General features: G+C 34.1%; 1 protein-coding gene across 4 annotated transcripts in view; it reads right to left on the reverse strand.

The window, feature by feature from the left end:
* The window catches only part of TLK1 (tousled like kinase 1), a 68868-nt gene that overhangs the window by 22905 nt on the left and 26378 nt on the right, over window positions 1–19585 (reverse strand). For 3 of the 4 annotated variants that reach the window (XM_027733510.2, XM_027733508.2, XM_039387937.1), the window contains exons 3-11: window positions 16230–16301; window positions 10648–10723; window positions 8076–8122; window positions 7627–7713; window positions 6430–6519; window positions 5495–5587; window positions 4167–4277; window positions 2299–2435; window positions 876–1064 (exon numbers count right to left, since the gene is read on the reverse strand). In XM_027733510.2, the coding sequence (XP_027589311.1) occupies window positions 876–1064; window positions 2299–2435; window positions 4167–4277; window positions 5495–5587; window positions 6430–6519; window positions 7627–7713; window positions 8076–8122; window positions 10648–10723; window positions 16230–16301 (902 nt within the window). The remainder of the gene's footprint in view (window positions 1–875; window positions 1065–2298; window positions 2436–4166; window positions 4278–5494; window positions 5588–6429; window positions 6520–7626; window positions 7714–8075; window positions 8123–10647; window positions 10724–16229; window positions 16302–19585) is intronic. The other variant, XM_039387936.1, reaches the window with a different exon arrangement.

A 19585-nucleotide genomic window follows, 5' to 3' on the forward strand; every position in this document is an offset into this window, starting at 1 on the left:
AGACCCCCCGCCTTGGACATATGAATTACTACCTCCACAAGTAAAGGTGACAAGTGGCCACACGTGGCTTACTTCTGCAAAGTAACACAGATTAATTTGTTAGTCTTTTTAATCCTAGTTACTTACTTTTTATTTAAAAATAAACTAGGAACAGATACACTATCAGCTGCAGCCTCTTAGCATCAAGGCAATAACAAGTATCTTCAAGCAGCAACTTCATAAAATATTAAAATTAAATGTCAAGAACACATTTCTGTGTTTTGAATTATACTACTCCTGCCTGCAGGAAAAAAATATCCCTTGAAAAAAGAGAGTTCTCTAATAGCTCTCAATTTTTATGTTTCAATGACAAAACATTTCAACACTGTCAATATGTGAAATGGGATCAGTAACTTCTGACAGCTGGTCTCAGGATCTAGCATTCAGAAGGTGTTTTTTCCATATGTTTTTAGACACATCTTCAAATACTAAAGGCCAAAAAAAGCTTTTCTTGTCAACTAAATACTATTACATGGAAAAAAATGATCTCTAACTGAAGGAGAAGCTCTTAAACCAACATGGAAAAGTTCAAAAGGTATCAGTGACATTATAAGAGAAGGAAGCCAGGATAAGGACACTTCTAGATCAGGAAAACATAAGGAACGTTGCATAAACACAGAATGGTCCTTTCTCTGATGACTTTACCAAAAATAAATTGTGCAATTGTACAACAACTTCATAGACAGTGGTGCAAATTCCCCTAACATCAGCAAGTCCTCAGCGAGAATATAGCTGCTGAATATACTGAGTGTCTTTTTATGCTGTTATTTGAATAGAAGGCACACAGACAATATCTGAGAATTTATGTAAAAGACTGATTGAAATGTTAAACTTACAGCTGTGGTAAATTGGGTCTAACAAAGGGATCGTTTTCTGCCCCATTCACAGCTTTATTTTTCCTCTGCTTGGGTTCAGAATTGGCAGATGGTGCCTGAGAATTATTTGTAGTTGGAGGCTTTCGCTTGGCCAGGAGCTTTCTTTGCCTTTCAATGTCTTCCCTTTGTTGATTCACCCATTCTTGCTGCCTGTAAACCCGAAAAAAAGCTTTATTAAAGTTTGATCCATTTGCATTTTTTAAAGAACTATCTTTTTAACTGGTAAGGCATTTAGAAATTTTAGAAAACTTACTGTACGTGTGAAAATGTTTCCTAGGAAAAAGAACACCGGTGTTCTTCATGAGGTGGAAACATTTTGCTAAAGTTATAGCACAATTTACTTTTTAAATATGTGGTGGTTTGTTTTGGGTTGTTTTGTTGTGTTTTTGAAAGTGTTACACATCACTTCTGCACTAGTAATAGAAAAAAAAAATATATCTGAGCTAGTAGATACCTTCTTTTATACCATCAAAAAACCCCAAAACAGAATCAATAGAGATTACACCTGATTTTTATAGCCCAAATACTGAATTTGATCTGTTGCCAAATAAGTTATCAGTTTGGTTGTATGACAATTACAGCTTTTATGCAAAACTCACCTACAGTCTCTGTTTTTAAGATTGTTTTATAAAAACAATGCCCTAAGCAATCACGTAATGCTAAGACTACATGCTGCCCTTCAAAAACTAAAATCTTGGTGAATTACCTTTTAAACACCTCTCTCTATATCTATCTGTACCTCCAAAGATTGAATCAAATTCATTACCAAATAACACCTTTTGAAGTACTGTGTAATTATTTTACCACCATCTCCAACTGCCTCCCAGAGCCCTTTCCCTTGGCTCTATCTCTGCTGAAATACCTGCTGCAGCATCTCTTTTCCAGGTAGTTGCTCTCCCCCATCCATTGCACTAAACCCTATCTGAGGCTGCCAGATTTGTCACTCCTCCTTCGTGGCACTGAGGAGCAGCAGGATGCCTCAAAAAACTGCTACTGTGATGATGCAGCACATGTAAGTGACCAATGAGAACTTCACAGACCTCATCCGCCCCGACACATGGTTAGCTTCCTGAAAAATCACTGATTAGTTTTATAGCTCTTTCTATGAGATGAGATGAATAATTACATGCTACTTATTTACTACATTCACGCTTTTCTAAGGATAGTTAAAACTAAGTGAAACCAAACTGTCTTTCAAAGACACTCAGCCTTAGTATTCCCTCAGCTGACTAATGGAGTTCTGTACTGTATTCTCAGTTTTCAAAAGGCAAAGCAAAACACAACATATGAAAAGCTGCTCCAATCCTAGAACATTAGTAATAAAAAAATCCACTAGAGGGAACTAACAATTAGTGAGAATTTTAAGAACATAGCATTGACTAACTTTACAAGATTTTGAAATGCAAAGCCATCTGTCCACTGTTCAGTAAATGAAGCACCATGACGAACTGTTGTAAAATGCCCCAGGCGTAATCTGTCTTGCATGCTCTTCTCTCTGCTTGCCAGCTTCTCCTGTGTGCTCTAAGAAAACAACAACAAATTCATATTTAGTAACAATAAAGTGTTCATAAAGTCAATAAAACACTCAGGTTTTTTTCCTCCAACAGCCTTCTAAAGCAGGGATAAAAGGAGAGTAAATGAAAATATCTTGTAGTATTTTACTCCATTTACTTCAATTTCTACAGAACTCAAACTCTGCAGTTGTCAGAATCAGTACTAAGGACAATTTATGCACCAAAAAAAAATAAATCTGAGTTTGGCTCAGTTTTCCTATAAAGTTCACTGCTCTCCATAATTAACAGTTTATTTGTAAATACAGCAAAACTGATAGAGCATCACCATTATAGAGGCATATAATTAAGATTCTGTCTGTACAGGTCTATTATAAAAAATGAGCCAACTTAGATATCAGAAGGAGTGCACCTACTACACTTAGCCTGGAAACTTCCTTGACAGAGCATCTATGTTACTATTTGTACCAAACTGACTTGGGTCAGGGACTTCTATGTGGGAATGCACTGTAGGTAGGCTTAACTGCAATCAGATATTCACTTGCAGTAAGAGAAGCAGATGCCCTTCTCAGAATCAGTCACTGATACCACAAGAATCCTTGGGATGTGACAAACAATTGAATCTGCCTAGTCTCCTTCAGCAGAGGAAGAAAAAGCACTGTGAACACTTGATGGAAGGAAACTCCTTTAATTGTTACAAATGCTTGTTTTATAAGAAATTTCTATGGTCCAAAATCACACACACACAAAAAAAGTCAGAAGTTGACAGAAAGAAGGATCTTTGTGCAAACAGACTCCTAGAATGAGGAAGTGGCCTGCATGGCATTTCACAACAAATGGCCCTTGTGATATTCTCAGTCTGAAGGTACCACCTACTATCATGCCGAACAGATCTGATGCATCTTTTCTTTGCATTCCCCTCACGATGGAACTTAAAAGAACTGCAGTAATTTATTTGTGACATGCTAGTGAGGAAACTCTCCCTAATCTTCCAACAGCTCAGTTTGTGTCCTTGTATCTGACTGCAGCATCCAGCAGCCAGCATTAGGGAAGAGACCTGGCTGTTTATCTTAAAACTTTTTTGTATCCTAATTTGTAATAAGCTGATTTTCTATTCACTTCTTCTTAATGTTTCTCTTTTTTTTTTTAAATAAGATTATTTTAAAGAAGAGGGAGAGAAACAAGGTATCCTTGTCCTCTAAGAAACTGCTGCTAGTTGAAATATAATTGGCATTAAATTTCAAATAAGTATTTCTTTCATAGTAGTATGAAGGTAAACAGTCACTTTCATTTCCCTGTTTCCATTAATTCTGAGCTAACATGGCATTTTACATCATAAATTATCTCAGCCACTTAAGTGTCTCACAAAGAGATTTTAATAGTCTCCTCTCCACAACAGATTAAGTTTAGAAATTCTTTAATCCACTGTGATCTTACAGTTTGTCCATTAAACTACATCACATACTAAATTCTTATCTTTTATGCTTTTCTGTAGCTGAATTACTTATGATGGGAAAATCCTTAAATTAAAAAGGGTACATTTTGCATGATCTGAAAAAGGCTCAGCATTTTACTTTTCCTATTCAGGTTTATAAACACACTGCCAGATAGAGATCCATGGATAGTTTCATTCTCAAGAGACTAATGTGAAAAAGCTGAAGGGAAAATGAAGGAATCATAATGGAGTTCTAGAGCAATCTCCCAGTTTTTATCAAAAAGATTTTAAAAGCAGTGAGCTTACCTTTTCAATTAGAAGCTTCTTGCTCATTGAAATACATTTGTTCAACCTTTCTTTATATTTTTCAAGTAGCTTTTGTTGTTCATCTATTTGTCTTCTAAGATCACAGTTAGCCTAACAGATACATACAAAATATGAAAAGATATATTGAAACACTATTTTTTTAATCAGCTCTCACAGAAAATAAAGGTATCTACCTTCACATGACTAAAGTAAGGAACATGCATAAACATCTATCTACAAAAATTTCTTTTCACAGATCTATCCCAATCTGTAGAAGGATGCTTTGCTTCCTTTTTTATTTCCTGTACACTGTCCTGCATTCTGTATTACAAAGCATTCAGCATACAAACAATACATAAAAGCTCTGAACCTATCTCTTTTCCAGCTCTCCAGTGATAAACTGTAAGTTTAATTTTAGCTCCAGATTCTTTATATCTGATTGCTGAAGTCATGTGAAATCCTAACATTTTTAATTTAAAAGGAAACAAAAACTTCACAATGATAAAAGTTTCAGTCATCTGAGTGTGAAGTTTAACAAATTCCCTATGTTCCAATTATATTTAACTTATTACCTTAAAAATCCCACAGCAGTATTATTTTGATTAAAAGAAAATTTTAAAAAGTGTTTAGGGTTGTCTATCCCATACTGTTGAACATGTGTTCAAACAGTCTACATGTACCATTTCATAATATATGATTGCATGGGTTAATATTTGTATGCATTCTACATATGTATGTACACATATAAACACTAAGCAGACTACAGCCTGTAAATACAGGTTTGTTTTGTATTTCATATTTCTATATATCACCTCTCCAACACTTCTTTCAAGAGCACAAGCATTAAGACTTTTTCCCCAAAAAGCTTAGAGCACAGTATAGCATAGTTTTCTTATACAAAGTAGTTATTTATTGCCTGTAATAATTTGCATCACAATCATTTCCATTCTGAAACTGCCAACAGTTGTTCCATCGGTAACTGCTATTCTCAATTAGAACAACCAAAAAACACCTGTTAGGTGAAATTATAGTATGAACTCAAGGAATTAACCAACTGCTTGCTAACTGCGTCAGCTTTCTTTGTACCTTCAGGAAGTCTATAAACATATTTACTCATAAACAAGTCATAGCAGAGCAGAAAAAACACCTTATACATTTCATTATATGGACTTCTCAGATTTAAGAAAAAATTTTACAGAAATAAAAAACTTGTTATACCTTTTAATTTAGGTAACCCTACAGTAATTAAAAAAAATTTAAAATATTTGCCTCGTATTCACTATCTGTTGTTCTGCACAAATAACCTTTACCCCATGTCTAACACTTACCCTGAGTAAGTCATCTATACGACCTTCTTTCTTTTCCAAGTCTTGATTTTTATTACTTTCTAGTGCAGCTAATTTCAGCATTGTGAGATCAGTCTAAAAAGAACATTTTCAAATATTTATCCTTTCCTTTAACAACTACAGCATTATTTTTCTCGTGTTTGTTAGGCAGAGAAATAAACTAGTTTAAAACATTCAACAAGACCAGCACATCTTATTTTTATGCATTTTGGAAGTGTCATGGAAGGTTCTTATTCAAAACCGCTTTCCCTCTTCGTGAGGGCAACTGTGAACAGTTGGGACAAACCACTAACAGTATCAAAATATTTTATTAATTGAAAAGTTATTGTTCATTAAAAAAGCATCTAAAACAGGGCAAGAACATAAACGTCAACTAATTACTTTAAATTCTCTATATTGGGTCAACAGGTAAAGTAACCTTGTTCTGACTAACATGTGAAAGACAGAACAGATCACAACAGAAGTGGCAGAGAGGATAAAACAGCTGCTTTCAGCTTTTGAAAGTCATGTCAGAACTCTGTCTTGATCATTTTGAGTACCACCTCATTTTTCTTCTTCAATGTCAGATTTTAAATGCAATATGACAATGGCAGCTGTCAATTCAAATAGTGCCTGAAAGAGCAGCCTCTACTTCTAAGATCACACAACAGCTAAAATCTACCAAATGACACGGTCATTTAAGTACATATGAAGTGCAATGCTGGAAGCCAAGCAAGCGCAGAATACAAAACAAATCAGAGAGATTTAAATTATGAGCTGCTGAACTTATTAGGAAAATGCTTCGGCAATTGTAAAAAGCAAAGCTTTTGAAAGCTTTTAAGAGTTTAGAAGTTAAAAGACAATGAAATAAACATAACTACCTTTTTTTTGTTTCTGTGGTCTGAAGTGATATAAGATAGCTCTACTCAAAAAGTTACCTGAGTAATTTTAATAGATAACTGCTTTGGTTGTGTGATAGGGTGGTCCCCGAAAGCTAATGAAGTAGGAGAAGGACTATTCTGTCGAACCTGAAAGGCACGAAAACGAAATATTTTAGATACAACTGTAATATTTAATTATGAACATAGCCTTGTTACAACTCGTGGCAGAAAAAATCCGGAAGAATAGAGAAACAAGGTATCTGTATTACACAAGCTACTACTTGCAGCACTGAATTGAGAGCTATTGCTATGCTGATATGTATCACTTGCAGTTCAGAAAGGATGCAATATATTCACTGAGAAAATTAGGATTGTCACTTTTGGGAAACAGACTGAAAGATTTAAGACAATACAAGACTGACATAAGGTGATGTCAGTCTTACACAGACTTATTTTTCTGATTCTGAGCTTTCACAACTCATGAATAATGTGAGTTATTTTCGGAGTGGTTATTTCCCGTGGGAGAACCAGAAAGGGGAAGCTAGTGCAGATCAGAACACAAATCCTGTTAATGAACATAGTTTGTGTGAATGAGATTTTTTTCAAGCCAAATTCCACAATCTGTATTACACTCCATACTGTTGGCAAGAACAAGAGGATGCCTGAAGTTGAAAGTACATGGAATAAAAGCTGAGGTCTACCATCAGAGAAAACAAATCTTTTCTGCAACTGGCGAAATTTGTTTGGCCATTTAGAATAACACGTGGGTACGCTGAGCACTGAAATTGTGCTTATGAGAAGGGAAAAAAATGAGTTAGCATGACCAACAAAGAGAATTTTAAAGGTAAATTAGGTATTCAATTATTTTTTAAAAATTATGATTTATCATAAAAAACTGAGATTTTAAAGTCCCAAGTTAGGGGTTCAGTTTCCTCACAAGTAAGAAAAAACCTCCTCTTTTTTGTGTGAGACTTATGAATAGATGTCATTATAATATTTAACATTTATTCAACATTTTACATAATTACTTTGTATTTTAAAAAGACGTTTAATAAAAACAAAGTCTCAGTGTTAACAGAAAAATTTAGTTTTAATACTTAGTTTGATCCTTTTTTCTTTTTAATGTTTAAAGAATGAATGTTTTCCAAGGACTCCTTCCTTTAAAAACTCTTCCCTTGAATATAGACTATTTTCAATTATCCTGTTTTTAGACTATAAAATTATGTCCAGCAGTTATGAAGTTCACAAACTTACAGAAGAAGGAGCGGAATGTGAATTCTGAGGAGATCGGATTGCAGGAGGTACACCTCGCACTGGACTAGAGCCGTTTCCACCTTGGTACTGTAGAGTAGATATGGCCCTCCAATTAGTCAATCTTATCAAAATACATTATACACCTACTGAATTATACAGTTCAACTGTACACAGAATCTGTAAATCAGACTGTATCACTTTTATTAATGTAGCCTTTAGCCATTTAAAGAAAAGCGTGAAATAAACTGGTTTTCATATTTTATTTCAGGCTGCACCGAGATGACTGTGTCTCTACTTCAAGGTTTAATACTCAAGAAGTTTATATAAAGAAAAAGAGTGTAATCTCTCAAGAGACCTGTTCATTACAAACAAAATTCTGTAGCATCCAGAACAAGCTAAAAGTAAATTTTAAAACCAAAGTAGATTTTACAAATACACAAAATCCTTACCTCGAAATAATCACTAATCTTGTGACCACGTCCCCCAATATTCTTTCCTGCAACAAATACATTAGAATAGATTAAATAAACCACTTATAGAGGTGCCTTACATTTTTATATATAAAGTAATTATAGCAAAATCTTACCACTTGTTAATTGGTTTTCTTGGATGTGGTAATACGTAATGTCCCTATGTAGGTAACTAAAGGATTGGCCACAACAAAGGGATTTGCATATTCCATTCATTGAGAAATCAGATATTAAGTCACACTTCAATTCCTAAACCACGTTAGTGTAGACTCAGCAGTAACTCTAGACCTCCTCCAGATAACAGGAAACTCATCTCTTATCCTACAGATCAAACCTTTAGCTCTAACTCCCTCCCCTTTTCAAGCACTATCTCAAAGTCCACCCGCTTCCAGAATATTGAATTAACCAAGTCTACTAGCATTATATACTCTACTCGAGTTATTATTCCCAAATGTTCTGCCCAAAGATTTCCCTAAGGGCCAATAACAGAGTGGGCATCGATGATGACAAGTACTTCCAGTCCTCTTAACCTGATTAAGAATCGGGTAACTCACAGGGTTGACTAGGGAAATAAACACCAGAGAATGAGATCAGAATTTCCTTTATCGCAAACATTTTGAGACTTCAGGAGCAGTAATTTGAATTATCTCTCTTCAACTTGAGGACCTGACTCATATGTGGCATTCCTACACCTTACCTGATGCACAAATGCTTTCTTTTATTTGGCCCTAGGATGACCAATAAATCTCAAGACTGTATTTGTCTCTAGTACAGGTGATGCTACCTATTAGGAGACACCTTGGAAACGGACTATTGTTCAAAGCTTTTTACTTTATAGAAAGAAATTTTTGTGATAAATTAGGAGACCATTGCCTACAGATCCAAAAATGTAAATCTTTTAGCAAAGATTTTCAAGCTTTTCTACTGTTCCAGCCCTGATGAATTCTAGTCCAGTGTGACTCTATATTGGCACTGCTGCATAATGCTGTGTTACTAAAAAATAACATGAAGAAACAGAAACATTTGTCAGTCCTGTCTGTGTAAAGACTTTTAACAGAAAAAATTAGATAAAATAATTCAAAGACCTAAACAGCACACAGCTAACTTCTCCAGTAGTTATCCAGTTGGTGTATATACTGCTGCTACTTCCCTCCAGCCAGTTCTTTACCTACCCTATAATTCTGCTAGTGATTTCTGTCTTCATGCTTAATTCTCATGCATTGCTTTATCAAATTAAAATTTGCTTTCATGCAGATAAATGAGACAGACTGCACTCCTTTTCAGTATAGAAAAATCTTTTTGATGTAATGTAACAGAACTCTGTACTGAAGAAATACATCAAATTATTTTGGCACAGCCAATTATGAATAGATTTACACTGATTTTATTCCACATTCCAATTACCTCCATCTTCTAAACAATACTTTTCTTCAACATTTATGGATTATTTTACATATTACAAAGTCAATATCCTGGCTATGCAATATACAAGAGATTGATCTCTTGTTTCTTTTTTTCAACACAATAGCAGTATTGCTGTGCTTGAACCGTACTGTACCACTCCAACAGGTTGCAGTTTCTTAGGCCAGTTCCTTGAGAACATTGCAGTGCAGACTATTTAGTTTCACTGCTGCTGACAGTAAAATAGCAATTATAAGACATTAAAATCATGTTTTCTAAGTTAAAAAGTTCCTGAAACTTCCACATCTTTAATTTCAATCCTTATTAGTAACAGGAAGGATAGGCTATTAGAACAATGGAAATAGGAAATTTCATTCAGGTTCTTTGAACAAAGCAGGTGTCTACAAAGTAACACAAAGAAATCAATTTTAGTCAAACTACATAATTCTTCTGATAATAGCATGTTGCATGATGAAGACTTCCAGATATGGAGCCCATTGATATATATCTGAAGTGACCTTTTCTAGCTCAGTTAGAATAAAACAAAAAAGCTAATACTGATGTTATCAAAACTATTTCCTCTCCCCTTTGATGAATTTTTGTCTTGAGGTTCAATTTCCATCATTCCTCCCCCAAAGTCACACTAAAGAGAGGAACAACAAAAAATAAACTTTGTAAATATTAAATCAGAAATCAGTCTCATCCCTCTTTCCCCATCTCTCTAGACAACCACAGTGTTCCATAGAAAAGGAAGAATAAACCTCAATTTTTGTATATACCTGTAAAACAAGCAATCAGATATTGTAATCTGTAACCCTTTTTTCCCCTTACCTACTGAAAAGAAATACAAACCACAAAGGTATTTTGCATGAGAAGAGCTGCTATAATTCTCAAAAAGAGCACAGAGTTGTATCACAGCTGCAAGTTATAGACACAGTAGCTCATGATTCTTTTGGGTTATTACCAGGTCAATTCATATTTTACTTGCCCACCCCTTTCAGTAACAAACAGGAGGGGGAGGAGAATATGTAATTTATCATTCAAAACCTAACACCCGTCTTACACAAGCAAAACCACAGAATTTTTAAGGCTAACAGTCAAAACTTTGTTACACGCAATCATTATCTAAGTAATTTACAATTTAGTTTACCTTGGCTGCTTTCACTCTGAGTGTCTGCTTTTCTTTTTCTTCCTCTGGAAGGTTCTGACTGTTTCTTCTCTGGAGTCTACAAACAACAAAAAGAAAATGATGCAACAGCATTTCTATTTATTTATATTACTGCTATATTATTGCAAAATAAATTTAAATCCTCATTCATAAAACATGATTTCACAATTAAGCAGACATGCAATTTCAGATAGTAGTTAAAGTAGATAATATGATCTTTGGTCAATCAGGTAAGTACAAGCTAGAAGAGATATTTAAGAAAGTGCAAAATAATTCTTAAATTATTTCCCAAAAGGCAATTCCACATATTAACTTTTAAGCAATTATACCTTTTCATCCATTCCAGGGTTTATGAACACCTAATTTTGTTTCACCTATGGCTACATTTTATCAAGATCTCCATATTTTAGTGTGGGTGTTTTAAAGCTTAATACTTAAGCGAATAATCTGGTTTTTAAAGTTCTAGTGCTTCAATAGGAAGCCAGTAATGTTGCACATTTTCAGAAGTGCAGAAAACATCTCCAAAAAAAAACAACTGTATAGATTTCTAGAATCTGCTTAGGATTAAAAAGAAAGAAAAAGAGGAAAAAATAGAGAGCAATTGCTCAAAATTTTAATATCTATGCACTTGTAAAGTGTCATCCTCCCTTCCCCATTATATTTTTATCTCAAGTAAGTGTAAGAAAATCATCAATGATAAGTGAAAAAATACAAATCTGTTAATAATTCTAAAATAAATTTTTATATACAGTTGCCTAGAAATTACAATCAGCATGTACAACACAGATGACAAGAAAGGGCTGTGATGAGAAGCATCTCTAAATTATATTTGCTCTTCTTTGATCTGAGGATTCAAACCAGCTAGTCTCCCCAGTTTAAGTTAAATGATAAAAGCTGCTTTGGTTCAAGAAGAACATACTGCAGCTCTGTGTGTGTGTGTATTCAGTCTTCATGGTGCCTCATATGTAACTGGAGAAAGCACAGGAGCCATTACATTAACTATTTTAACATCAATAAATCAAAGGTCCCTAATATTTTAGACTAAACTTGAGATTAGTGATCAGATACTTCATTTTTTCATTATATGATCATTTTATCATTTTATTGTATGTCACTTTGTGCTCCAAATATGCTTTCTCAACACAGCAAATTATATCACAATTCAAATTTCAACCATCACTAAAAGCATTTCAAGGATGTTTCATTTCCAAAATCTTCAGGCGGATATCTTCTTATATAAATTTACTAAAAATATTCTAAAGTATTTATTTTGGCAAGAACCACTTTAAGCTATCTGTGATCCGTAGAAAACTGTGAGTCTATAAAAGAACAAGAAAGGTCTTTCTTACTTATACCATGTATTTAAGTTACAAGAGTTATGTGGATAGCTTCATAAAAACATCTTCGGAAGTTTTACAATTATAACTGCATTGTATTATAATTGTATTATCAGGTTACAAATTAAGTTCAAATTAAATACATTTGCATCTTTTCCAGTGCTATCATACATTAGCAAACTATACAACACAGACTCCTGGAAATGAAGTTATTTCAAGACTGTACAATTCTAAAAGCAGAATGCATAGATTAGAAATACTACTTTAATAATTTACAATTACTGCCAGGTAAATAGGTAATATTAAGCTGTTTTTCCATAAACAAAATTGAAACTACCTGACCAAGAATTTTGATGTTATTCTTATTTTCCAACTTTTAATTTTGCAGTTACATTCTAATGTAGTCAGTTTTACCTATCATAGCAAGCAAAAAAAAAAAAAAAATTGTTTAAAAGCTAATTAATGACAAAACATTTAAGATTTCCCCTACCAAAATTAGCTTCCAACTGCTGTGACTTGTATCTAAAAACCAGACATTTAAAGAGGTTTATAGTTTTAAAACTCAAATAATTCATAAATGTCTATATCCTTAAGCTCTTCTGATTTCTTTCAGTGTTTAATTTAACCTTCCAAACTAGAAAGTATTAGCACACTAATGAGGTTATTAATGAGGTTACCCAACAAGGTCATGTTCACCTTTCCTAAGCACAAAATTCACATGGTAATGTACAGCATACATCAATCACTAGAAAATATTCTCCAAAATCCTTCCTAATGAGTGGAATCATATGAATGACAAGAAATTGAAGACTAATGAAGCCAGAGAGTATTCTCCTAATAAATGAAGCTGCTTTCTGTCACTTCAGAAGTGTTTATATATAACCAAGATTTAGATTAAAATCCTACTATTTCATAAGCAAGACAAAACAGTTTTGAGGTTATCCAATGCTAGATTGTAAAGTTCTGTTAAAGTCACACACAGATTGGCACATCAGCAGAGCTTCACACATAGTGGTCTTGATTCTAGTTTTCCCCTCAATTCACTGTGCTTCCCTGAGTCTTCTTTTTACATTTATAATTTTAAATCTTGGGTTTTCACATCCTGTTTTATAAAGTAAACATTTCTAAGTACCAATTATGAACTAGTTAATCTCCTTTTAATAAACACTCAGATAAGTATTTTTATGTATTTTATATATAGTTAAATATTCTTTATCATTACTGTAGAACTGTTAACAACATAATTCAGGAAGTTGTTTTTGTAGAAGAAAAAAAATAATGTGCAATAAAATCAAACTTTTTTTTTTGTATCTCGACACTTAAATCTTTAGTATGCTTAATAGCTATGATGTTTTAGTTGTTAAGATTTTTTCATATGCATAATGAATGAGTCCCTAGTTTTCCACTATCATTTTTTTTCTAAATCCTACCCTCCCCTAAATACAACTACAGCAAACAAATACAGGAGTGCTGTTTTCCCCTGTGACATATTTTAAATTCTAATTAGATCAAAACTTTAGTTACTTCTGAAATTACATTTATAATGAGGGTTCGGTACTACTGGAATCTGTAGCAACTAAACAGCGACAAGCAAGTTGAGCAAAACATTTAAATAACTAATCAAACTGGACAAATCAAGCCACAGACAAAGCTGTCCTCCCCTAAATAATTCATTATCTACAGAGAACAGAAAATACTAGTTATAAATAAAAGAATGTATTTGCCATCAAAACAAGGAGGAGCAATCTATTTTCATAAGGAATGGTAGGGAAGTCCAAAATATTGGAAGACTATCATAGGCACTTGTTCACAACCTGAGGTAGCCAATTTAGGATTCATATCTTAACTACAAGTAGCTAATAAACACTCAAGACCCATGCACCACAGCAACAAAGCATTTAATAAAATAACGTATACCTTTAAAAAGAAACTGGAGTACTGGTCTGGATATCAAGATCAAACATTCAGCTCATGTTTATTGCTCAAAATGCTGTACTGAATCCAGAATAAAGCCTGGTTTCAAGTTATTTTGCAGATCAAAGTTTAGCCCTATTAAAACTATTATTCAAGTAATCTGCCCATCTTCATACATCCATCAGACAGAAAAAAAAGAGACTATAGTTCTAACAGTTGCATTTTCTGCAATACTTTATGGAAAAAGTAGAAAAGGAAAAAAATCACACCAGAGAAACAAAAAGTGGCGTGTGTGGGAAGCCTTCCTTGTTTTAAAAACTAAGTATGAAAGACTCACTTTCTTTTCACATGCCACTTCATGATGAAAGCACATAATAATGACATGAATGTGCCATCACAATTTGATCAGAAACTGACATTCTTGCTAGAAATTAATTTCAATGATTCTGAGATTTGCATTTCTTTTTTTTTTTCTCCCCAAACCTATTGTAATACAACAGTGCTCTCTCAACATCAAATGATGGCACTGCTTCCCGAATGAGCAGGTCTTTGTATTTTCACACTACCATCACTGTTATTGTGAAAGCTTCAAGGTCACACCATTAAAACAAACAAAAAACAACAAAAAAAATCCCACAATGAAGAACTACAGTATACTTTTTATAGTATCACAGCATATAAGTAGCCAGATGCAATTTTAAGAACAAAACTGTAAAAACTTACAAACGTATTTGCTATTACAATTAAAAAAAGTCAAGAAATTATATTTCACTACTCAATGTCATTAAGACTCATCTTGCACTGTGCAATGGAGCACTGGACTTCTATGCAGGATATTTTAGAAAAAGAAGTCTATTTCTATTTTAGAACACAAGTTTTAGAATATTTAAAAAACCAAATTATCCCTACCTAGAAGCACAAACCTCTCTTGAGGCTAAAACACTGTGCAGAGACTTTCAAATTTACATGCCTCAGAAAAACCTTGCCTTTGCATCTCATGTATACAACTGTAAAACAACATTTTCCTACACCAAAAAGTTATTACACATATAGTCAGTGTTCTGAGATCCCTGAAATACTCAAGGACAAGTTTTTCTATCAAGGAGTTGCAATAATGCATCATAGCCTTCATGCTACTGCAGCACATTTCCATTCCCACAGCTACACCAGGACTGCATCACTGCCCAAAGTATTTCTACGAAGAGCCATGAATAAAAACAACAGGCAGACAGAATCTTCTGGTTAAGAAAATAGTCTATGCAGCTGAATGCATAATCCAGCTGGGAAAGGTGAGGGGGAAAAAAAACACAGCAGACACTTTTCCAATGAGGAAAACAAATCACACATACAGAACTTTTATAAATAAGGTATCAGTTTTGGGAACCAACTAAATTCACTTGCTGGGCAGCCCAGTATCAAAGCAAACATCAGACAGTGTTTCGTAGCAACTGAGCAAATGAACAATTAAGCCCCAAAGTAAAGCTTTGATATGTGAAAACAACATCAACAGCACATTCCAAACAACTCTCCCTCCAGCATGACACACACTCCAACACAGGTCTGGCCTAGGCTAGAAATACGCTCTTGGTTAGAGTGGCTATAATCTTGTCCGTGCAATGTGTGATGTACCCCCACAAAACTCTCAGAGGGACGCACCAACCCCAAAACAGGTGAATCCCAAGAGCTGCACTACTGCAACAATATCGATGCTCATCACTGAGGAAGATCTTCTACAGAAGGGAAGTCTGGGCTCTGCACATTAAAACCTAATAAAAGTATGAATTCTTTTTTGCATTACAGAATGGTCTCAGGTAAGAAAATACAGTGACAACTGCAGCTTTTAAAAATGCAGGTGATGGCTACTGTCTGTTCTTGAAATAAATCCATATTTTCAAAAGAAAACATAACAAACTAGTTTTCAGAGTATTTTCTAAGATTCAGTCAAAGACTAGTCAAAGTTTATCTGTGCTGATGAAACACTTATTACTTATGAAATGAAAGACAGCAAACTGTTTAAGCATTTTCAGCTCCAAGAGATGCATGTACACTCACAGCATGAGGACAGATAATAAAGAAGCAGAAGCAGCTTGTTTCATGACCAAAAATCCAAAGAAATTGTCTTTTTCCAGTCATGTTTCCTCCTCCAAGAGATGGTGTCTTTTAGTAGTTTTTGCTTTTTTTCTATCTAGCCGAGTAGTCTGTATTTTATTTTAAAAGCTTCTATACAAAATAAGGCATCAAAGTAGAATACAAAAATATGACTTGTTAGCATTAAAATTCTGAGGTAATAATGAATCTGCACCATATACTTACCTCTGATTCTTTATCACTTAAAGATCCCAAACTTCCAAAGCTGTGATTTGAACTCTCGTTATTTGTTGAGGCCTACCAAGACAAATAAAATAGTCAACATTATATACAGATTAATAGAACAGCTAATCCACCATTCTCACAACAAGTAACAGTCATTTCATTCTTGCATAGAAAAATTGGTTAACTACAGAGCACTTGTGACTTGGAAGGGGGATAAGAAGTTTGACAGGTGGATATTTTGAGAGGGCACAGTAAATTCTGAATTTTGATTGCTTTTAAGCCAAATAAAACCCCAGAACATTCAAAACCATTTCAGTTTTATTTGAGAATAGCAAAATATCCAATGAAAAACCACATGAAATGATTGCACAGAATGGGTTTAAAAAGCCAATACTGCTGAAAGTGCTGGAGACTACTAAAATTTTTCAATTTTCAAAAAAAAGAGGGTTTAATTTTCTCTAAGACAGATAATAGGTTATTGCAGAGATTTTTTTTTTTAGTTCATTCAGTGACAGAAAATTAAAATGTATTGACTGTATCACTCTACATTCTTAAAACAAATTATTTTCCCCAAAGTAATAAATTCACAGTAGTGAGGGAAGGAAAAAAAAAAAGCCCCCAATAGTGAAATAATCCCAAATTACAATGTTTGTTTAGAAATTTACTAAGGCTGATTTATTCAGAGATCTTTTGAACACAGCATGGCAACAAGGGCATTTTAATGAAAGAGTCATCATCAGCTGAGCATCTTTTTATTAAAAGAAAACATCCTTTCTTACAATGCTGGATTGTTCTCCTCCATATAGTAAGGCAGAACAAATACTTTGAAGTGAAACAACTAGTTGCAAGGCAAACTGTTTGCTTCAAAGCATTAAATTCCAGCACTGCATCAGTTTGTGGGAGAGCACTCATCTGTGACACTCATCTGAATAACTAGATCATCTCTGAATCAAAATTTCTAGAGAATGTTAACTAAACCCACAAAACTCCCATGTATGGCTCCCTCTACAGGGAGGTCTCTAGTACAGAAACGCCTGTATGTAGCTCTTCCTTGCAATGTCTCAGTACCTGGCCATTGGAGTCAGCTAAGACAACAATCTAACCTATATTCATATTTCCAGCCTTGCTTACTGAAAAAGCGTGAAGGTGATGGGCTTTTTACCCCAACAACTCCAGACCTCTTCAGCAAAACACAGATAAGGCTAGGCTTTCAAAACAGTAGTCCTCATAAATAACAGTCCATCTCAATTTAATTACTAGAAGAATATAATGACCTAGAATATTACAAAAAATAACAAGTAAGTGCAGCTGCAAGCTCTGTATTGTCTTGCTAGGTTAGGAAAACAAGAATTTGGTACATGTGGATTTGGGTTTGTACACAAAGAAGTTTTCTCATTTTGGCCTTCAAAGTGAAAGCAGAGCAACAGATATCGTATTTATACATCACATTTCCCCAATTACCTCTGTACATCAGTTCAAAAAGGTCTTATCAGTTTTTTTAAGAAAAATCAGATAAGCCTCTCTGAACATCCCCCACCAAGACTAAAGACTGTATTTAAAAGAAAAAGCATTTTCCAAACACAGCCCAGATCAGCTATTACACTTCATTTTATCTGCATGGATACACTGTATGGTCACAAAAGAAATAAAAACAAAACTGATATAATTGTCATTTTACTGATGGTGTAATAAATCACACGACTAGGAGGTAAGAACAACAGTGTCTTAGATGAGCATCTGCATCTATCAGAAAATACTGGTGGCAGTATCTTCAGCAAATATTTATCAAAGCATTTGATAGAATTAAAATCACCTTATCTAGATATCCATCTGGAAACCAACTGAATGAGATACAGATCTTGGAATGCATCAGGGACAAGAAATTTATGTTTTATATGGCAGAGTGAAAAAAGATATTAGTTATTTTAATTTTTTTTCCTGGCTAATTCACTGATAATGTGAAACTGGAATGTAATTTGGCTAACAGCAAAATCAGCTGAACAAAGGACAACAAAAAAAAGACTTGAACAGATTTATGGAAATATAAGCAGTGACTCACAGGGATCAACGTTTAAAGAAGAGGAACACCAAGAAACTTGATAATACCTTTTAAAGAAAATGTATTACACACAGAGTAGTAGACAGATTATGAGGAGGGTAAACTGGCAACAAGGCCAGGGACCAAAACAGCTGTATCAAAAGCTAAAAGTTAAATGAAGCTAAAAAAAGGTACAGATCTAGCAACGAAAGGATAAATAGTAATTTGAATAATGAATGACTACCTGAGCTATTATAATGAGCTAATTAATTTAAGGAGTAAGCAGTACTAGAGAACCGAAGCAATAAATAAACAAAGATGGGCCAGAATTACTGTGTTTGTCTCTAATTATAATCATAAGATATGGCAAGTATACACTTTTGCAGTCATAATGAGAAGGCAATTAAACAGTGCATCAACCTCACTTTGTCAATCCAACCTATTTCCTTCCCCTAACTATTTAACTCATTTCTTGGTTAAGATGGAACTAACAAGTGATAGGCCACCTTTTTACAGCTTTGTAACAGTTACCTTCATGTCACTCTCAAAAACAAATTAAGATACAATGCAAGACCACTATACAATAATTTCAATTCTTTATAGTTTCTTAATAGGCATCAATGTCTCCAGAAATTTCATCAATGTCTCCAGAAATTTCATCAATGTCTGCTATCAGGAAGTATTTTGTTCTGTAATCTGTACTGGTAACTACAATACAGCGTAGGATGTGAAAAACACTTCAAGTTTGTGTAAAATACTTCAAATATAAGGACACTGCAAACACTTTGGAAACAGAATTCAGAAGTACTTTGGTCATGAGGGAGATGTGCCTAAAAAATAAGAATTACATTTTTTTATTATCAGTTTATTAAGTACTACACTTGATGAAGAACATTCAAATGCATAAATACAAAATGGAGTACCTCTGCCTAGGCAATAGTATTGCAGAAATCAGTCTTGGAAGCTGAAGCTAGTAACTTGAACAGAATTTGCAATAAAGGCAAATTTATTTTGCAGAGGTATCAACTGAAGGGTAATATACAACATATGGAAGGTAATTAAGTTCTGCTATTCAATGTTCATAAGGTTCTTCCTGAGGTGGTGTATCCTGGCTTAGATACTAATGGACAAACTGCAGAAAGTCTACAATGAAAGGATACAAATGTCTGGAAATGCTGAAATCATTTGTTAATCTAGATGTATTAATCATCAAAACCATTTAATCTTCAAAACAGAGGTTGCACCAGATTCCCAGTGTCTATTTCAAGCTGAACAGTAAGTAGATGGCCCACTACAGAAGGGACAACTCAAATAGTGG

Source organism: Pipra filicauda, unplaced genomic scaffold, assembly GCF_003945595.2.
Source record: "Pipra filicauda isolate LSUMZ 115617 unplaced genomic scaffold, ASM394559v2 scaffold5_size6683894_pilon, whole genome shotgun sequence".
In the NCBI taxonomy this organism is placed as follows: Eukaryota; Metazoa; Chordata; class Aves; order Passeriformes; family Pipridae; genus Pipra; species Pipra filicauda.